A 21,930-nucleotide genomic window follows, 5' to 3' on the forward strand; every position below is an offset into this window, starting at 1 on the left:
GAATAGAAGTTCATCAGATTAGATAAAAGAGGAATGATGGGAAGGGAGGGGGTGGGATTAGGAAAGACAGTGGAAAGCATCGGACATCACTTTCCTATGTTCCTGTATGAATACTTGACCAGTGGAACTCCACATTGTGCACAAGCACAAGAATGGAGTCCTCATTAGGATAAGTTATGCTTCATGTATGTATACTATTTCAAAATACACTCTGCTGCCATGTATATCTAAAAGGAACAAATTACAAAAACTAAAAGAAATGTGAGTCAAATAAACCATTTCTCTTTATAAGTTAAAAAGAAAAAGTCAGTCAAGGCTAAAAGTCTGTGATTCTGTCATCATCTAAACCCATATACTTTATTAGTGCATAGAAGTCAACATTCAAATTTATTTAAATTTTAACTGTGTATATGATGACCCTCTGCATACACTGTCAAATCGCTAATTCATCCCTATTTCTGAGTAAATCCATTAGCAAATCTTTAAAGAAAAATGTGCTCCAGTGGCCGTGTAAGTCTTAACCACAAGACTACAAATGGCAGGGCCATTTTCATATGCTAGCAGGGTGGTAACAAGGGATCATGAGATGGTTACTGTCTTGGCGCCAACATCTGACTCCAGGGTTTGCAGTGATAGTCGGTTATTTTATTCATCTAGCAGTTATTAGTAAAAAGTGCCATGTGCTTTACTGGAATCTGGTTACAACAAGGAACAAGGCCAATTTTATCTTAAGAGATGTACAGCATTAAAATCTATTATAACCTGCTGTTATAAAATATTGAGCAAGTCCTTCAAAGAGTAGATAAGAGAGGATGTGGGAGAGAACAGAAGGGCATGCAACTTTATAAGGGAGGAGAGAAGAGGTCAGGAAAAGCTTTGTGGAGGAACCAATCCAAGTTGAGTATAAAGGATGAGAATAGCAAGTTTTTATTTTACCCCCCCATGGAATTGGGGTGGCACTATAGAAAGGAACAAAGGAGGAGAATCCAAGGCAAAAGAGATGCAAGCACAAAGACAGAGGAGCCAAGAATGGCAGGAGGTGCCAGAAGCTAGGTAAGCTATTGAGTGTTTCTGAAGCCAAGAGCAGGAGACAGGGTAAGGGATGAGCAGCATAAGGAGACAGGAGCTCTCTTGGGAAGGTCGAGCTCGACTTGATTCCCTTAGCGATAACCTGGGGATGCAACAGAAGAGCTGGCTCAGCATTTTTAACATGCCCTTTCTGGGACTATGAAGAAGATGGATTTGCTTGTGATCAATGTCATCTTAAAAGGTGACACTCAAAAAAAAAAAAATCAAACACAATTCTCCAAGTCAATCATATTTAAGGGAACAGGTAGAGTATCTAAGCTTCCTTTTTTACAGGCTGAATTACCTCACTTGAGCTATGAAAAGACCCCACCCTCCCTGTCTGTGTGGCCCTCTTCTCTCCATCCCCTTCCAATGGATTTGTGCCTGAACAGAAATGGGGTTACGGACGGCAAGGAGAGCAGCATGGGTCATGATGGTGTGATGAATGAGCTCAGAGCAAACTGTGGGTGACAGGTGTCTCCTGAGCTATCACTCACAAGGTAGGTGATGAGCAGGGAGCTTGTTTTGTTTTTGTGTCTGTTTTTAACCTGATATATATGTCACACATACATGAGACTTGCTCAGGGACCTGCTAGCCTAATGCCTGTGCTTCCTGGGTTAAACCAGGCAGTGTAATTAATCTAAGTGTCAATGTGGCTTCCAGAGATGCCTAACTGATTCCCACATCATGGCTCATAACACTGGGAGCTTCTGACTCATAGAAAAGACAGCCTAAATTCTCACCATCCGTCTCCTGCGTGGCATTCTTGTTTGTTCCATTATGCCCACAGGCTTCATGAAAAACACAGTCTGTAAAAAATGTACCTTGAATTCACTTACAGTTACAAGTTGAGATAGGTTCCATGCCAACTGATTGCCTCTTTTCTGAATAACAATTTAAATTCCCACCTGTGAGACTATCCTCGTAGTCAGATTGCATGCTAAAACCAGGTAAGCTAAAGTTAATCATAAGAGGTACACATAGGTTGGGGGACACGTCTGGTCACTGCTATCAGATCGGGTTTGAGGCCATTTCTCTTTAGTGTCTTTAATGTTAAGTTAAACATGGTAAAAAATGAAATTATTTTGAAAGTCTTAAGTAATGAGAGATCAACCATAGCATTGAGAAGTAGTGAATGTGTCAAATAAAATTGCTGAAAACATGGAACACTGGACAAGGAGTCCCCAAACATTTAGCTTAAAATAAACAAAGGCACTGTACAGTACATGTCCACAGGGCTGAAGAGGAATGCAATGCATTTGTACAAAGTTCGTGAGGGTGACACTTGGGAGAACTAGTCTTTAATGTCCCTGAAGTCTACAAGTGTCCAATGAAGGGTTTGGAGGGAATAATCCTAAGAGTCAAATGATTCTGTGAAAACATGCAATGGGAATGAAGAAATGCAATGGGAGGGAAGAAAACAGAAGGGAGGAGAGGAAGAGAAAGAAGAGAGAAAGAAGGAACAAGAGAGGTCTTGAGCTAATACCATGGTGGTTTAGTCTAGATAATCACTTATTCAGATCCTTTGTATCTACAGAAGTAGGTCACCCCAGGACCCATGTGAATCAATTCTTATACAGTGTTGGGTCTCCAAGGGCAGGTTGGTCATCTTCTGGAGAAATCCATGATGGACCATGTGTTAGAGCATGTGAACTGCAATGACTCACACCTGGTATCTGTGCCTCTGTACATCCCCCAACATTGACCCTGGACTTGGCCATAGGGATTGGCTCAGTCATTAGGATATTAGCACATGTGCAGAGGAGCTTGTCTTCAAGAAAAGTTTCCATTTCCATGTGAAGAAGTCAGACTAGACCTCTTGACAACTAATGACCACCTGTAGGGAGAGGCCCTGTCATTCCAGCCTGTCCCAGTTCCAGCTACTCCATAAGAGTGAGCCCAGGAAAGACCATCAGAGCAACCACTCAGTTGTCCTCAGACTCATGAGAAATATTCAATTGTTATTATTTGGAAGATATTTGTTGTTTAGCAAAAGATACAAGAGAAGATCAAATCAGAAGACTAAAAATTTCAAATTAAGAGAATATTTATTAAATCCTAGAGTGTGTGTTCAATTTTACAGACGAGTCCAACTGCCTCTGTGACTCTGCCCCATGAATTTCCACCATTTTCTTACCAGTATGATGTAAGAAGGGAATTTAAAATAAATTTTACGTTAACCATTGGGGTTTGCCCATATATGAGATAAGGGGAACAATACAGAGCAATGTTAGGACAAATTTTGGTGTTCAGGTTAGATTTCCTTCCAGGACATTCCTTGTTTGGAGAGTTGGTTTTGGGGTTGTAGTCAGAGACTCTAAAAGAAGCTGAGCCCAAACAAATATATCTAATTGAGGGCCAAGAACTGCTGAATCTCCATACATGACCGACTCAGTTGGGCCTGGAATCTTCTAAGATTTATGAGGCTGTTCTATGCCTGGACAAGTGAGATGACTGAGTTGGCGGACAACCGAGTCAGGTAATTGCTTAATAAATTTAGCAGTAGCATTGACACAGGGTCACCTCACTTGGTAAGAGGCCCCTAGCATTCCAGAAGGATTTCACAAGCCAAAATTTCACAATTTTTCTTACATAGGCTCACATTGCAGGGATCAAAGATTTATACCATTGCTCGGCATGAATGATATTCACGCAAGAAAAAAAAAAAGAGAAATAATTGTTGGTCACTGGTTAGCTCACATGTATTGCCCTCAAATGCTAGGATAATTTAGTGGTCCTACAATGCAGTTCTGGAACTTTCTACCATATTCACTTAAAGCATGTGGGCTAAAACCGTTCTAGTGTTTTTTTTTTTTCTTACACAGGCTCTCCTTCTCCTCTTCTGGCTAGTGCTGAAGCACAGTGATGCCATCCATCAATGTCTTTTGTACTCAACCTCTTCCCTCCATTCCTGCTATCCTAATTGAAGTCCATATTACCTTGATTTGAACTGTTCCCCCCTGGTTTAGACTCTCTCCTTGTCCACACACTGTCAAATTAATCTCCCTATCACACAGCACTCTCTGCTAAAATCTTGTTAGTAATTAATGGAAAAAAGTCTTTGACTTTGGTCTTAAACGTTTCTAGCTTACCTCCGTCTAGTCCCAAGGCAACCCACTGCTGTGGAAACACCATTCGAGGGTGTGCTGCTTACTGCCAAGCATGGCTGAGATATGTGGGATCCCCCCACTTCCTACTGCTGCTTGTCCACGTCAGAGTCCTTCTTTAAGATTCATCAGAAACACTGTCCACCATGGAAACTACCCATCCCTCCAAGCTGATGTGCAGCTTGGTCTCTGCAGCCTCTATGGTAGTTATACTTCCCACCCTTTATTAAAATGATTATAATTCTTTTTATTCACAACATTTCCTCTTTTTTTTAGGTAATATGCTCATTTCCATCAGCGTCAGATTCTTTTCATTATGCCCCAGAGATGACCTGCAATTACTATGTGCTCGATGAACTAAAACAGAAGCAATCATTCATTTCCCTTTCACTTCATCCGTGGAAGCTACACACCTGTAGGTTTTAAGTACACTGAACGGATAACAAAGGAAACAGGAAGTTGCTCTCTCAATTCTGTTCTACATTTATTGCCCTATTAACAAAAAGTTTCATGACAAAACAATTATATATACATATATAATTCTTAGGAAAGACTCTGATGAGTTAGATCAAACAGAATTCCATGCCAGCTGCCATACCTGTTAAGTTGGACCAAGAGAAATTAAAAAGAAAATTCTCTCATGAGCATTTTCAAATCATATAAGAGCTGTGTCTCAAGCATGCTGAGCTCTGATTTAATTTGCAATCAGAAATTTGTCTTTAGGCTTCGCTATTCATTTGTCATGAGAGGGTTAGAAAATAAAGAAGTCACACAGGTCACCATCTAAAGGAATTTACAGTCTAGTTGGGAGAACAAGAACAATGACTGTTGACTAATAATTTAAACTGGTGTTTTGCTAAGATTGTAAGACCAATCATGTAAATGATCATTGTTCTGGATCAGAGATCTAGAAATGCTGTATTTCAAAATGCAATATTTACTCAAATGTGTATTACTCACATTGTAGGGATGACAGATTTATACCACTGCTCGACATGAATGATAATTTGAAAAATAATAAAACTTGCAGAAAAAAATAAAAATAGAGGCATGTGATTCTGTGACAGGCTAATAATATAATCTTCATGAGATCACCCCCTCCTTTCATACAGAATAACATCCCATCTTAAAACATTCAAGTTACCTCAGTCACCTGTGGAGTTTAGAAAATTCCACAAAGAATATTTCATTTCTTAAGCTACAAAGTCACTTAGGCTTAATTTCTAAAAATGGGTTCATCCAGACCATTCAGGGAGGCACTGTTTCTTTCTGGGCTAGACCAAATTTAGATTAATTAATTTATTCAACAATGTACTAAGTACTTAGTATACACCAAGTACTGAGCCGGCTCTGGTTATACTACCATAACGAGGCAAATTTCAATCCTTCCTGATACATGCATTCTAATAGCCAGGGATGATGGAGCACAGGATGGTGACAGTTTGGGGCAGCAGAAAGAGCTTTGGACGAATCCCAGATCTGTGCCACCACTGTCCAGGTTACTGTGTAAACCTAGGCAAGTCACTGAATTGCCTTGTACACAAGAGTTCTCATTTATCAGTTAAGATCAAAAGGACTGAATGAAGTAATAGCTTGAAAATGCTTTGCAAGTTAATCTGTACAGATTTATGGTGTTATTGTTTATAGTACACTCAGAGGCCTAGAAACCATATCTGACCTTGAAGGGTCTTCTCTTCAGAGTCCAGCTGGGGAATATTATTTAAAAAGAACAGTTGAGATTTGAGTCTTTTATTCTTGGGCATTTAATTTGACTTTTTAAAAAAAAGTCAATCTAGGAAAGCTGCTAACTCTAACCAGCAATAAATTTCATGCTTTAAACCCAGTATTCTTGTTCCTCCATTAAAATTTTTCAAAATAATTTCAGCGTCAGGTGGATTCTTCTCTCCGTGTCAGCCACTCCCCTCTGAGAAAGGAGGTTGGATCTGAGACTCCCAGGAATGTACCCTTCAAAGACAAGGTAAAGCTCATTTGAGAAACCAACTATGTTACATATTTATTTGGTTAATTCTCTTTGTTCTCTTGATTTTTCTGGTCCCTTCTGTCCCTTCTCATCTCCCCCTTTCTCTCTCTTCCTCATTACATTTCCTTTCTTGGTCAGAATTTGACCTGAGAAAATACCTGGGTTTGATTGGTTGTCGTGGCCTTCCCTGACTGTCATACTAAAAGGCATCACAAGGCCCAGACCTGGTTTTCTGGAGCCAGACCCTCTAAGCTGGGTGTGTGACCTGCAGGTCTTCAAATGTGAGCCCACGGCTGTGAGTGCAAGAGATGGCAGTGCAGTCCTGTTCACCTTCAGCTGACCTTGAACCCGCCCATCCTTGCATAGCTCGGGTCTACCTCACCAGGAGAGAAGGGTGCTCTCTGTTCAGAGATAGCCTAGAGAGTGACTGTCCCTACAGTCAGGCAATAAGCTAGTTGACACAGTGTCACGACCATGCCAAGATTGCTTGTCAGGAACCCTTTGAATTCTTTTATTGCTTGATAAGCCACTAACTTGCTCTGTGGTAGTTAAACTTCCTTCTCCATTTTTTTTTCAGCTGCAATATAAGTCTAGATGATGTCTAGATTCCTCCTAACCCTAAAACATTGTATAATCGATTGTCTTTTAAATGAGGACTTGTGAAGATATAGTGCTCACTCCTAGTGAGGATTGGCCAATGTGGCCAAAGGGATCAGAGTCTGCCCTCTCCAGATTTCTCTATTTGTGGAGCATTATTTGTCGTTTATCAGCCATGTCTTTCCGCTAGCAGGGACACTGGATGTTGAATACATTTCCCTGTCCTTTAAATACCCACAAGCCAATAAAACTCAGCTCCAAGTTAAACAAGAGCCCTTACCCTTGAGGCCATCAGCTGGTTCTGGCTCACACCTTACATTTAGCATCTTTCTTTGCCCAAAGGTGAAGTCTTCAGGCAAATGTGGGGAAATGCTTTGGTGCAGATGGCTGGGGCTCTAGGAGTAGGATTAGAGATACCCCCAAGAAAGAAAGTAACTGAGGACATCTGGGGCCACTGAGTGTGGTGGGAGGTCACTGGGGCCAGAGAGGAAGCACCTTCCTCCATTAAAGGGCCAGAGGAGAGGTCCGAGTTTCATAAGCAGCAAGCAGCCCAAGGAAGAAAAGCGGCACAATCGACATAGAGGGAGCATCCCAGACGCCCCATTCCCTTCCTGCCCTATTGAACGACAGGCTGAGCTTGGCCTTCTGGACTACTTCTGGTCCCTTGAAGAGCAGAACCAAGAAGATGAACACCTAGCCTCATTATATTTTAGAAAAGTCCAGGGCTGCATTATTACCTCCAAATTCCTCCTGACCAGTTAATTTTGCTTCCATGTATTTATTGGTTCTCAACCTTCACCCCACACATTAGGACCTTTTTGGATGCTTTGAGAAAATGATGATATATGTGCACCACTCCATCCCAATCAAATAAGAGCACGTTGGGGGAGTAGACAAATGTTTAAAAGTTATTCCTTAGGTTATTTTAAAATTTGCTCGAGAATGACTGTTGTACTTAGTTGTAGTCAACCCATTATAAAAATGACATGACTTTGCATAGATTTTCCATATTAGAGAGCTGTATTTAGGAAATTGAAACTTAGTTCTGAATCTAATCCAAGGAGGAGATGAGACTTTTTTTTTTTGGTACTAGAGATCGAACTCAGGGCTGCAAAACCACTGAACCACTTTCCCAGCCATTTTTATTTTTTATTTTGAGACAAGGTCTTGCTAAGTGGCTTAGGGCCTCCCTAAATTGCTGACACTGGCTTTGAACTTGTGATCCTCCTTCCATAGCCTCTGGAATAGAGTCGCTGGGATAATAGGTGTGTGCACCATCCCTGGCTGGAAATGAGACTTTGATAGTATTACCCCTGGTAGACCTACTTGAAGTTACCAGGGAAGATCCAAGAGTCAGAACACTTTGGGGACCTGCTTCTGCTCCTTTCCCAAGGTTTGACCTGGAGGCTATTGAAAGCCTTCTCCTATGCCTTGGAGTAGAAGTTGAGTAATTCCTCCCCTAAGCCCCAGATCAGCAGTTCTTCTGGGCCACAGGGTTTCACCACTCCCTGCAGAAACACAAGAAACTAGAAATGTCTTCCCAGCAGCCCAGAGTGGATTTGGAGAAAATGATTTCAGGAAGGTAATTCCTGGAAAAATGGAGTAATCTCATCGATTCAAAGGTGACTTCTCTTGGTGTATTTATGAACATGAAGAAATAAAGACCCACACACAGAGGAATATAAACAACTCAAAATAAAATCTAACTGCTGGCAGAAAGCAGAAGACATAGTGGATCCTCAATGCAATTTTTTTTTTCATGATTGATGAATTGAATGAGATGTATTTTGAAATCTGATCAGTTTTTGGAAGTTTAAATATTTTTGTATTTTTTCTTTCATATCTACCCCACATTCACTATGCAACAAATGTACAAGTTACTTCTTAAAGAGTTAGAGTGTTTTGATGCTGATAATAAAACATGACAGGAAAAATATTGCTTCTTATCCTATTTTCTTTTAGAAAGAGAAAATATGAAGGTAATTTACATTTTCTGGAAAAATTAAACATAAATCGACCTATAATTTGGAAAAGGTGCCAAGTGGCCTCTTTTACCTTCCTGGCCTTGGCTGCTTGCTATGTAGCACAACTCCAGGAGGTTCTTACACCAGCAATCTCTGGTGCTTGCTCTCCACCCCCAGTTGTACAAATGTATGTTGTGTGACGCTACGTGGCAGCTTTGGGCAGCGGGGCTCCCAAGGAGCATTCCAAAAAGAATGTCAGGGAACACACTCATTAAAATGTGGGTTAAATTCACAATAGCTAAGCTATGGAACCAACCTAGGTGCCCTTCAACAGATAAATGGATAAGAAAATGTGGGACATATACACAATGGAATATTACTCAGCCTTAAAGAGGAAAGAGATAATGGCATTTGCCAGTAAATAGGCAGAACTGGAGACTACCATGCTAAGTGAAATAGGCCAATCCCAAAGAAACAAAGGCCAAATATTCTCTCTGATATGCAGATGCTAATATACAACAAGGGTGGGGAGGAAAGAATAGAATTTATTAGATAAGACAAAGGAATGAGGGAAGGGAGGGGGTGGGAATAATGCTTATATATGAGTACATGACCAGCGTAAGTCCACATCATGTACAACCACAAGAATAAGATCATAGTTAGAATAACTTATACTCCATGTTTGTATAATATGTCAAAATACACTCTACTGTCACGCATATCTAAAAAGAACAAATAAAAAATGGTTTCTACTGGGCACGGTGGCGCATGCCCATTATCCCAGTAGCTGGGGAGGCTGAGGCGGGAGGACTGCAAGTTCAAAACCAGCTTCAGCAAAAAAAAAAAAATGAGGTGCTAAACGATCCAGGGAGACCCTGTCTCTAAATAAAATACAAACTAGGGCTGGGGATGTGGCTTGGGGATCGAGTGCCCCTGAGTTCAATCCCTAGTACCCCCTCATAATGGATTCTGCTGTCATATAACTAAAAAGAACAAATAAAGAAAAAAATGTAGGCTCTTTGCTTCATATCCCTTACTACAAATAAATGACAAATTAAGAATCTTTCGTATGTAGTAAGTAGATATCTAGTCCCCTCTTTGAACACTAGCAGAGGAGGGCAACGGGGCACCCCTGAACACACGTGCTGGTGACACCAGGCTTCCTTGTCTCTGATTCACCAGTCTCCAGCTCCTCTCAGCAATCCTACCCGCCTTCTTGCCCACACTGCGTTCTTGATCACAGAGAGGGGGAGTATGTTCTGGCCAAGGGAGGGAAACTTGGTTGAGGCATCTCAAAGAAGTAATAGACCACTTGATTTTTTTTTTTTTTTTGCGCAATATAAAACATTCTAGCTGGGTGTGCTGGCACACGCCTGTAATCTCAGCTACTTGGGAAACTGAGACAGGAGGATCTTGAGTTGGAGACTGGACTGGCAACTTAGTGAGTCCCTGTCTCAAAATATAACAAAATAAAATAAAGGGCTGGAGATACAGCTCTGAGGGTGACACTTGCACTGCATACCCAGAGCCCTGGGTTCAATCCCAGTACCGCAAAAAATAAAAACAAAATAAATAAAACATTCTAATCAAGCCTCCCCACTGAAGAGGAGATAGATAGACAAGTGACAGGGAATGAAAATGTGGTAGAGAAGAAGGGGGGGAGAGAAGTGGAGAGGATGGAGAAAAAGCTACAGAAATAAGAGGAACATGGAAGAGACAGGAAAGAGGCACGTGACAAGAAGGGGACGGTGAGGGAAAAGGAGAGAGTCTAGGGTGAAGGACTGCACCATCTATACAGCCGCATTCACCGCATTCACGGGGCTAACCTTCATTCACTGACACTCACTGAGTACCCAGAGGCCTAGCCAAGGCACCGGGTAGGACTCAGATGTGCCTGTAGGGTATAGTCCTTGGCATCGAGGCATTTACAAATTCAAAAGGGGCCTAAAATACACACACAGCAGCAGGGAGCCACGCTGTTGACTCTGCTGTCCCCCAGTCTCATCACGGGGCCTGGCGCCTACCAGGCATTCATTAAAGTGTTCTTGGGTGGGTTCATTGCTAAATTTTGACATTTGGGCTGTAATCAAGGATGAGGTGGGGACAGGAGAGGGAAGCAAGGTTTTTCTAGAGAACGATGATTGAGGGGTAGGTGGGGGTTTTCGTAAGCCAAGCTGTGGGGCACGACATTTTAGACAAAGGGCACCCTGTGAAGCCACAGAGTCTGTGTGGGTTTAGGGCTTGGAAAATACCAGATTATCTGAATGTAGGGTTTGTGTTGGAAAGATGATAAGACCGAGAAAGCTTAGTGTCAGATTGTCCCTGTCCTTGAAAGTCAGCAAGCTGTTTAGTCTTTACTCTTTGCTTATGGGCAGGGATGGGGGCGCGGCAGGATACAGGGTGTTTTAGCAACTGAGTGGTGGTCAGAGGTAATGTTGTAAAAGGTTAATTTAAAAGTTGCATTCAGACTTGTCTGACCTGAAAAGCCTGGAAGAGAGTTTCTAAAAGCAAGATCTGCTCCCCCATCTTTGATTCCACCACCTGGAATCCTTATTCAAAATGTAGGTGCTGAGGCTCCACAGATACCAAATTTCTTAGCTCTGGGGTAAGGTCTGAGGTCAGTTTTTAAATATGCTATTCAGGTAATTTTCCTATATGTCAAAGCTAGCTAAACCATACCTGTGCCAGTGAGGAGGTACATTAATTTGCCTATGCCGTGTAACAAATCAGTCCACATTTAATGGCTTGTTACAACAACACTGTACTATCTTGAAGTTGGCTGATGGGGAATTTGAGAATGGTGGAGTTGAGTCCATCTCATGAATTTGCAATGAAGCAACAGGCCAAGGCTGTAGTCGTCTTGCAGCTTGCCTGGGGCTGGACGAGCCACATCCAAGCTGGTTCCTGTGGTAGTGGCTTCAGTGCCTCTCCAAGTAGGTCTATCCATGTGGGCCTCTCCATGTGGGCTCTCCACAGGACTGTGCATGGGAAGGTAGCTGACTTCTCTCAGAGTGAATGTTCCAAGGGTGTGGGAGAAGTGGAGACAGAGAGAGACAAAAATGGGGGGGGGGTGTGCGCAGAGACTGACAGACCAAAGCAGCAGCTACAGGGTGATTTTTAATCTAATCCCAGAGGTGACATACCCTCACTTCTGCCATTGTTCTATTGGGCACACCTACCAACCCTAATACAAAAAGGAGGGAGCTATTCAAGGAAGTGGCTTCTTAGAGGCTGGGGTGATTGGGGTGGAGCCCAGATAAAAAGGGAGACAAAAACTATAGCCTAGGTTTGAGGTGGTAAAAACGTAAAAATATAGTATGTGGTGTGAAGTGACACGAGCCAATGTGTTTGAACACTTGGTGCATGCCAGGAACGGGAATGAGTTATGCACTGCTACTCTCTCTGAGGTTCAGAGAGGTTAGTAGCACGATGAAAAAGTTGTTATAAAAAAGGGTTTGTAAGAAGATGGAGAGAGAGACTGGGTGTGGAGAAGGGTAATGACCTGTCATCAGTGTCCTGTGGGATTTTTATTGGTTGATGAACCAAACACCTTTTGCAGTTCAACTGTGCCATCCAGGAAGTGCTAGGATTCTCTGTTGGCTGGCCATAGCAGCGGACCAGAGACAAATCACACTCCAGCTGAAACCATCCCACAGGCCAGCATTTAAACACCAGATCTTAGACTAGAAATCTTCACCTGATAGGACTCCTAGAAATGTTCCCATACAGCTGGGTCTCATTTTCTAGTAATGTGAGTACTGATCTCTGTTCCAAGGCTCTCTCCAACTTTGAGCATCTTCTGTGGTCTGGAGGTTCTGGGAACGAGAACATATTTTTTGTTAGCGCAGCAGGTCTGGCTCCTGAATAGATCAGGTAGGCTGTGCAGAGCTACCCCGTCTCCCTGTTTATTATTACTTTTCCTTTCAACACGGCAATCTGGGGCTCCCCAAATCTGCCATTTTTCTAAAACGTCCTCCGACCTTTCCACTCTGCTTCTGCTGGACTGTCCTTCATAAGGTTCTTATGCTGTCAGCTCCTCCGGCCTCTCAGCCCACCACCAGACCTGCTGGAACTGCGATCCACAGGATTCCTTTACCTTCTTCACTTTCCTCCAGTTTTTTTCCGTTGCTCCCCCTCATTCTGTTGCCTTCAGTCTCCAGATGTCCAGTCTTGGTCCTCCTTGATCTTGTCCTGTAAAGCCACGCCTCTATTGACAAAGGTCTCAGAGTTTGATAATTTACTTAGTGTCAACAAAAGTGGGGAAAAAAACCCAGCAGAGACGCAGGACCAGAGCCTGAGAGGTGAGCCAGCTCGGCCTGCAGGACCCAGAGTAACCAAACAAGGCCTGCCCTCCTCCGCAGCTCCGCCTTGCAGGATGCCCAGGGCTCAGAGTTGTTGCAGGGGCTGGGCCGCTGTATCAGTAAGGTCCGCGGGCGCGGAGGGCCTTCGGGACAATCCAGCCCAGCTTGCAGACGCCAGCTCTAATGAACTAAGAGGGGAGGGTGGTGGCAAGGGCCGCCGCGGACCAGGACAGCTGTCCCGAGATGCTGCAGGCTGCCAAGCCTTGCCGGGCGAGTGGCCCTGGAGCGTCTCCAGGCGCCCGGGTGGGGCCGCGAGCGCGCCCAGCCAGTCACCCGGACTAGTGGGCGCGGCGGGAGGCAAGGGCGGGCCGGGCCAGGGGCTGGACGCCGTTCGCCCTCTCAGCCTGAGTGTTTGTGCAGCCAGCTGCAGGGCTCGCCGAGCCTCGGCCTTCTCTCCTCTTTTCCGACAGCTTCTGGTGGCCCACCTGGACGTGGCGGTGCTCGGGTCACTCTGCCCAGGCGAGCCCAGGGCCCTAAACAGGTGGGTGGGTGCAGGGGTGCGGTAGGGGACCCGGGAGAAGGGCGCGTGTAGAGCGGAAGCGGGTCCTCGAGGGGGAGCGCGGGTGGTGCAGGGACAGGGGCAGGCGGGCGGCGAGGCCTTGGTCCCTGCAGCAGCCGGCCGCCCTTCCTTTTGGTCCCTCCTCCGCCGCGCCGGGGCGGGCTCAGGTGCCTAGCTGAGCCGGCGATCGCGGCCCGGCGGGCGGCGGGTGTCCGGTGTCGGGTGTCCGGTGTCTGGAGCCGCCGGCTGGGTGAGCGGCGGTCCCCGAAGGTGGGGTGCTTTGGATCGAGGCAGGGAGTCTTTAGGGGGAAGATGGGAGGGGACTTCGGTGTCCTTCTGGGAAGTTCTGGGATCCAGGCGGGGATGCGGTGCCGAGGGGTGTGCTCACACGCACGCGGCGCGCGGTTACGCAGGCGGGGAGCAGGGCGCTCCGCGGGGGTCCCTGGGAGGGTCTGGGCTGGTCCAGTTTCTGGACTTGAGCGGTAGCGCCGCGCCGGCGCCGGGGCAGTGGTGGTCTCCCCTGGCTGCTGCGTCCTGGGACCCGCCCTCACGCTGACGCCCAGCGCCTGTGCAGGCAGTTGCTCCCCAAGACCAGCCTCGCACAATCAGTGGGTGAGGCCGAGAGGACCGCCTTTGCCTGGAGACCTGGGCACAGAGCGCCGGGGACCGGTTTCAGCTTCCGCCGCACTCGCTGGGCACCCTTCCCCGTGCGTCCGCACCCAGGGGCGCCCCCGCGTGGGGCCCTGCTATGTCGCCTCCCTGAGTCCTTGGGACCAGAACGCAACCCCTGTCAGCTGGGCTGTGACCTTCCTCAACCTAGTGAGACCCCTGGGGGCTCCTGACCATAGGTTTATGGGCGACCAAAGGCGTCACAGTTTGCAGTTTTTCCTGAGTGGTCTCCCTTCCTGAGAGTCTCAGAAAAGTAAGCCTAGCACCTGCCTCTTCCTAAACTTAGATTCTCTTCGCCTCCCCAAAGGTTTTCTTGTTAAAAAGAAAATCTTTGATTGCTTGTGTGTTAGAACAACTTGGACCCAATATTTGAAAATGGAATTAATTAATGGGGAGCATATTTGGACATAGATTTGGCATGATTGGAGTTTTCTGGGCAAATCTGTAGGTACAGTAATTTGACATTTCTGAAGAATGGTGCCTATTTACAAAAGCCAAATTGCTGTTATCACTCTTAATTCATTTTATCCTCAAAAACAGCCCTTTTGCAGATAGACTGGTAAGATAAACCTGAGTAAGAGAACTGAAAGTCTGAAAACAGACTTGGATATTAAAAATAATTAGAATTAAAATTATAAACTGCCCATTTCACAACGTTTTTATGATTCATGCTGTACCTCAGGCCTTTTTTATTTTTATAGTGTAGGTCTCAGAGTCATTGAAAAGACAATGTATTGTAGGATATTGTCTGTGGAAGGTGTGAAAATCAGACCAGATGGATGAGTAGCCTGGAAGACTTAACTATTCCTATGTATGACCCTTTAGAAAGGCGCCTTTAGAAATGGACTTTTGGGATAAAGAGTAGGTGTGGACTTGTTGCTGCTCATTTCTCTTCTTTTAAGAAAAGTGCTGTAGAAGAAGAAAACCGAGTTAGATGAGCCTTTCTTTTTATTGGATCTCCAATAACTGGACATTTGCTACACTGAGTGTATCAGAGAGGGGAAAGTCATTCAGTGTGAATCAGTGTTAGCAACTGCAGCTTGTCCTGGGAGTGAGTGAGAGAGGGGAAATCCCTGGTTTGTTAATTTCCTCATTTCTGTTTCCTGCACCCTGGCTCCACTTATCTTGATAATTTCTCACTAGATTATATTACATAATCCAAAAGTTATGAAGATTCCCTGGTTGAAATGACCTTCTGATTTCACAGGCAGAGAAATGGAGTCCAAGGACCCAAAGTGACAGCCCAAAGCTACCCAGCTCATGAGAGGCAGAGCTGTGCCTCCAGGCTGGAGGGCTGTGGGTTATAGGGGAAACCCTTGGGGTGGGGGGACAGTTAATTTTCACCAGGGCCAATCAACAGCCGCAGAATGGCAGGCATACTCAACAGCCTGACCACCCACAGTTGTCAGCTGGGTTGTCTTCCTGTTCTCTGAGGACAGGAGGAAACCAGGGTCCTCTACTCAAGATTAATTGAGTTCTGGTAGTTAACTGCTACAGGACTATATAGGAGTTCTTCTCACACATGAGGGGCTAGACCCTTTGTGCTGCTCCCAGGGGTCTTTTGGAAGGGCATGTTGGGGAGGCTGAGTACCTGGTAAATAAAGGCCCACACCTGGGCTGATATGGCAGTGCTGACTGAGTGGGATGTTTCCTGTATTTGGCCTTTGCTAAACTTCTCGACAGTTGACCTGGATGAGGCCTCTGTACCATCTTCCTCATCTGTGAAATGGGACCAAACTCAAAGGGTTGTTGTGATGATGAAGGGAGTTAACACATGCAAAGCTCTCAAGAGAGTGCTGGTACTGGAAGTGTTTGTTTTGTTAACAGGAGTACTCTGGGCAGGGGTGAGGGAGCAGTGTGAATTTGGCCCTTTCACAGCGTTAGACTTTAACTACTCATCCCACCAGTAAGGATTCACCCTGCGCAAATTGGGAATCAGGGCAGAAACCTCAGACCTCATGGGCCCTTGTTTTCTACCATGTTTTATTTCTGTGGGAGTTGACCATTGCAGTCATGGCTTGTGCCCACATAAGGACATTCCTGGAATGTCAAGGGGTTATTCACTTTGGTTTCTTTCCACTTTATCTTGGAGCCTTGGAGTCAAATGTGCCAGGGAACCAGATTCTTTCTGTGAAGGAAGAGTATCCACTACAAACCTCTCTTTTAATTTTCTATTCCATTTGAATTCTCCATGCTGCAGGAGAATATAGGGTGCAGGTAAGTGAGAACAGTTATAGCTTCAATGAAGGCTCTTGCTATATTAGTGAGTCAGTGCTTTAGATGCAAGGTACTGTAGTATCCACCTGTTGAACATGCTTATCTCAAGCTCTAAGTCAAGTAGCAACTTGGTAAGAAGGAGAAGGATGGGAAGAAGGGGATTCCCAGGAGATGAGAAGAGCATTAAAAAATCCAGCTGTATGAATAACAAAACAAAAGAAATAAGAGGAGCTGAAACCATTGTGGTCATGACATAGCCAAGTGGCCAGTCTCAAGTTTAAGAGTGCTTGGACTTAGTATGGAGAAACAAGATATTTGAGAGGGCAGATGGTGAGATTATTGAGGTACTGTAAGCACCAAATTTGTGGTTTCTTAGAATGTAGGTGATTATGAAAAACTGTACTAAGAGTTTTATACTATCTATGACATGGAAACAAATGTCTTTTTTTTTTGTTTCAAAAAAGGAAATATATACATGATTTCTTTTTGATGATAAAAGTATAAAGGGCTGGCATTTAAAAAAATTCAATCAAACAGATATGTGTAAAGTAGTTTAAGACCTAGTGGAATTTCTGCTGCCTAGTATTGCCTCTGAAACCAATGTGCATGCATGTTAGAGTCTGTGACTTCTTTCAAAAGAAGATTTTATAAATCAAAGATCCTTTGTTATAAACCTAGTGACTTCATTGCCCTACTTTACCTGGTCTGTAAATTTAGATTTTATTAAATTAGGTTATCTGGAAAAGGTATGCCTAAAACCTGGTGACCTTCCAGAATGGTCAAGAGTGTTCTCTTTTGCACCTGTACTGTTCTCATGGCTCTAGTAGGTTGTCTGGAAACTAGATTGTCCTTTTGTGATGGCTGAAGTATTTATTTAGTGCTATGTTCAAGGGGAAATGCAAAAATTGCATGTGGTCTAACTTTTATTATTTGTACTTCCTTGAGCACAGCTGTTTTGATTTGGTTTGGGGTGAATCCGTCTGTGTGAAATCTCAAAAGTGGCATTTTCTTTTGAAATAATTTGTTTAGAGAGAGCTTTTTAATTTCTTCCTGTGACTTTTTTTTAAGTTCTTTTTTTTTCAGTCATACAATTGGTGGTTTGGCAGCTCTGATGTAACAATATGTTTGCTTAGTTGGGAGAAGGCCAAACCTCTGCTGAATTTTTATTTCCCTGACCTGTATAAAGTTAGTTTTTTTTTTTTTCCACACGATATCTTTGGAAATTATGGGGTAAAAGTTACACAAACTCTTAACACAGATACCTCAACTTTCCTTCTCTCCTGGAATGAGAAATGGTACTGTATTTCTTCCAAGCTTTGTTTATAAGCCTGCCACTGCCCTGTCGTCACATTTTAATGCGACCCAATTTGGCTTGTTGCTCTTTGCAGGTTTTTGCTAACAGCTGCGAGGAGACAATTTGCTGAATTCCTGTCCCACTCAGTGGGGATTTCTGGACCTTGTGCATTTCTGAGAGGGTCTGTGGACACCTCTAGGTGCCAGCCTGGTGGAGGTACACCTGTAAGCCATCTGCAGGAACTCTTGCCACAGGTGTAAAAGACTCCCGCACTGCAAAGATGCTGAGACAGATACTGTCAGAGATGTACATAGATCCTGACCTCCTGGCTGAGCTCAGCGAAGAGCAGAAACAGATCCTGTTCTTCAAGATGAGGGAGGAACAGATCCGACGATGGAAAGAAAGAGAAGCAGCCATGGAAAGAAAGGAGTCCTTGCCAGTGAAATCCAGACCAAAGAAAGGTAACCCTGACCTGGCAGCCTCTGCTGCGAATGTGTTAGCTGGGTGTCTGAACGATTCACGCCGGTCAAAAGCTCTCCTGGTGTGAGCTGTAATTTGGTGGGTGGATGCTAAATGTTGAAATTCTGATAGTGTGATTTATCAACTTGAAACCTGCACCCATGTGTGAGCATGTGCACGCACACACACACACACACACACACACACACACACACACACACAGCACTTACCATGGAATTGTATTGTCGTAAAGCAAGTCTCTTACTGAAACCAGACTGACCTTAAGCTGCCGTTAAAGGTCACTCCTAGGGACTGGAAGTGTTGCTCTGTGGTAGAGCAGAAGGCTAGCATGTACCAGGCTCTGGGTTTTACCCTCAGCACTGAGGAAAAAAAAAAGTCATCCCTATGGTGTGATTTGAGGGTTTTTAAGAAAGGACCCTGTCCCCTGTCCCCCTTATTGTGACAGAGGCCTAGTATTCTACCATTAGCATACAAAGTACTGGTATCAGCATCTTTGTAATATCTGTGTTTGTACTTCTTAGATCTCAAGAATTTTTTTCTTTGAACTATTTTTCAGGAATGCTTCCTCTTAAAACGTAAGGAATGGCCTTGAGGAAAAAAATATCATAATACTATATTTTTAATGTGAGTGAATTTTTCAAATGTACTGCTTCATGACCAAGGACTCCCTCACAGTTTTGGAAGTTCTTTTGAGACCTTGGGAGAAGTGATTCTTTGTAAGTTAAGACTTAAAGAGTATACATACGCAGACACAGAGAAGCACACACTGCTGTCACCACACAGATTCTGTCATGCATGAATACCTACTTTATTTAAAAAAGCACAGTTTTCAAGGTGACTTACAGAGGCATTCAAAACCAACTTCTTACCATTTTTTATTAAATTAGAAAAGGTACAGATATAAAAAAAAACACTTAGCATTTCAAGCGTTGAGAAAACGAGGCTCCCTTGCATGCCAATAGATGCACAGATTCAAAGTGAAGGTCAGTTCAGTGACCTTCACCTTATGCTGCCCTTCACTAACTCTTTTTCAATGAAGGCTTTATACTGATTAGGAAACAAATGCGAGTATCTCATTTGTTATTATGTTAATATAATTAATATAGCACTAAGTAAACAGCATAGTACCAGCTCTTTAACATACATTCTGTCTAATCTTTACAACTTTTTTGCAAAGTTGGCATTAATTGTCCATTTTATAGGTAAGAAACTCAGGACTCAGAAAAGATAAGTAATAGTTGTTAGGTCACCCATTCATAGATGCCCAGCTCTGTGGATTTCACATTGCACTACCCCAAATAGAATTTTTTTTTCCTTCAACAAGTAGCACCGACAAACTGAAGCTTAACCCCTTTGTCTTTCTGAACTGGTTTACACATCTCCTTGCATTCCTTAGCTAGAGTTTAGGATGTACAGCTGGGCTTCTTCTGCACATCATGTCCACTGGGAACATAATTTGTTGGTACAGTGAGTTTGGGCCTGGAGAGAGCTGAAGGGCTCTGACCAGTGGCTGGACCTTTTATTTGGGGCTTCTCATGTTACGGAATGACTCTCCTTGTGATTATTGAAGACAATAGTGTCAGTTTCTTTGCTTTAATTTCTCCTTGTAGAGTTTCAAATCTATCTGTCAGAAAACCTGTGTTATTTTATTAGTTAAATGGCCATGAAAAAGTGTGTTAATAAACACAGTGAACATTGTCAGTATTTCATCTCAAAAGTTTATTACCGCCTTAAATCCTTTGACACTTGGAAAAATGTAGTTGGCTTTAAATCGGTGCCTCTTCTGACTCCAGAAAAGGGAAAGGTTTCTCCCACTTCCCCTAAAAACACAGCAGTTCTCTTTCTTTTTGCTGTGCTTTTGAGAATAAAGCCACAGATGGCCCAAGGCAGTGTCATTGTGCCCAGTGCTGCCTGGAGGTGCTGTCTGAGTTGCAGACCTACTAAGCCTCAGGCCCTTATGTGCTGAGACCACCCTGAGCCCCCCTCCTTCCTGTCTGTGCTCCCGGCCTCCTGGACCTGCGTCAGCCCACCTTGCACGGAGTTGAATGCTATTTTTTCTTGGCTGTTTGGAGTCAGGCTTTGGCTTGGTGGAGGCTGCACTTTTCATCACAGATATCCTGTTCCTGCCCCCATTTCGTTACATCATTCTGTCCATCAATTAGCAGGCTTTCATTATCATCTGGTCTTTATAAATACACAAAACACACAGCCTGTATTGCGAATCATGGGAACCTGTCTACCACTTAGTAATTCGAAGGCTTAAGTAGAAGGGACTGAAAAATAACCAGAAGTATGGATTCAACCAATAATAGAGCAGATCACTGCTGATTTCTGTAGTGAGAAAACGTGATTCTTATAGCAGGAGAGAGTTGTGGACCTGCTGTGCCTGTTGGAGTATAACTAGATATCTAGAGGGGTGCTGTGCTGTAGTATCAACAGGAGCCACATGTGGCTGTTGGTCACAGGGCATGAGTCTGTGCTGTAAGTGCTAACTACCAGATGTTAAAGATTTGGTAGGAAGAAAATAAAAAACACATTAATAGGGCTGGGGCTGTAGCCCAGTGGTAGAGCGCTTGCCTCTCTGTATGAGGCACTGGGTTCGATCCTTAGCACCACATAAAAATAAATAAAGATACTACGTGTCCATCTATACTCAAAAATATTTTTTAAAAAACACATTAATAATTGTATATTCATTATATATTGAAATCATATTTTGGATATCCTAGGTAAAATAAAGTGCATTATTAAAATTAACTTCACCTGCTTTTTTCTTTTATGTAATGAATGAGGCTTGCATTTGGACAGTATGTCCCTAGACTCTACGAGCAGCCCCAGCCAGCATTTATTAAGTGGCTGCATATGAGACTCTGAGCTGAGTGCTTCAATATATTATCTCATTAAATAATAACAACCAAGCCTGAAGCATGAATTGCTATTTACATTTTATAAATGAGGAAAGTGAAGCTCAGGCCCTTTAACTAACTTGCCCGGGGCAAACAGCTGAGAAGTGAAGGCTAGAATAGACCTGGGTCTGATTCTCCCCATACTGGTACTATGAACAAATGTGCTTCATGTTAATCTTAACCGGGGTTTAATGACAGTTACTGTTGTTTGAAGGTGCATGTGTCTAAAACATATGCTTGCATTGGGGACCTGCCATGGAGCCTTTTTCCTGTGTGATTTTTTTTCACTATTTATTTATTTATAAGAATTTTTGGAAAACCTGTATTGTAGTGGTATAACTATGATTTTTTAAAATTTATATATGACAGTGGAATGCATTACAATTCTTATTACACATATAGAGCACAATTTTTCATATCTCTGATTGTATACACAGTATATTCACACCAATTTGGGTCTTCTTACCTGTACTTTGGATAATAATAATCATTACATTTCACCATCATTAATAACCCCCATGCCCCCTCCCTTCCCCTCCCACCCCTCTGCCCTATCTAGAGTTTGTCTACTCCTCCCATGCTCCCTCTCCCTATCCCACTATGAATCAGCCTCTTAACATCAAAGAAAACATTTGGCATCTGTTTTTTTTGGGATTGGCTAACTTCACTTAGCATTATCTTCTCTAACTCCACCCATTTACTGGCAAATGCCATGATTTTATTCTCTTTTATTCCTGAGTAATATTCCATTGTGTATATATGCCACATTTTTTTAAATCCATCCAC

At 43.5% G+C, this 21,930-nt stretch overlaps 1 protein-coding gene and 2 long non-coding RNA genes across 7 annotated transcripts in view; 2 read left to right on the forward strand and 1 right to left on the reverse strand.

Moving 5' to 3' along the window:
- Positions 1 to 943: 943 nt before the first annotated feature.
- LOC124094741 (uncharacterized) lies at positions 944 to 5,600 on the forward strand. Its single transcript, XR_006852318.1, has 3 exons — positions 944 to 1,053; positions 1,363 to 1,568; positions 4,453 to 5,600. It is a non-coding gene; the product is annotated as an uncharacterized LOC124094741 (long non-coding RNA).
- LOC124094742 (uncharacterized) lies at positions 4,644 to 13,404 on the reverse strand. Of its 2 annotated transcripts, XR_006852320.2 has the most exons (3): positions 12,815 to 13,404; positions 12,416 to 12,533; positions 4,644 to 6,141 (listed from the first exon to the last, which is right to left on the reverse strand). It is a non-coding gene; the product is annotated as an uncharacterized LOC124094742 (long non-coding RNA). The 2 variants fall into 2 exon arrangements; XR_006852319.2 differs by lacking the exon at positions 4,644 to 6,141 and having other exon boundaries at positions 12,233 to 12,533.
- The window catches only part of Sh2d4a (SH2 domain containing 4A), a 62,134-nt gene continuing 53,582 nt past the window's right edge, over positions 13,379 to 21,930 (forward strand). For 2 of the 4 annotated variants that reach the window (XM_046447653.2, XM_046447658.2), the window contains exons 1-2: positions 13,379 to 13,560; positions 17,853 to 18,219. In XM_046447653.2, coding sequence (XP_046303609.1) covers positions 18,039 to 18,219 — 181 coding nt within the window. In that variant the 5' untranslated portion in view covers positions 13,379 to 13,560; positions 17,853 to 18,038. Of the gene's footprint in view, positions 13,561 to 13,705; positions 13,849 to 17,852; positions 18,220 to 21,930 lie in introns of those variants that run through there. The other 2 variants (XM_046447655.2, XM_046447654.2) reach the window with 2 other exon arrangements.

This window comes from Marmota monax, unplaced genomic scaffold (genome assembly GCF_021218885.2).
Source record: "Marmota monax isolate L192 unplaced genomic scaffold, Marmota_monax_Labrador192_F-V1.1 WCK01_AAM20220418_F8-fsc00040, whole genome shotgun sequence".
In the NCBI taxonomy this organism is placed as follows: Eukaryota; Metazoa; Chordata; class Mammalia; order Rodentia; family Sciuridae; genus Marmota; species Marmota monax.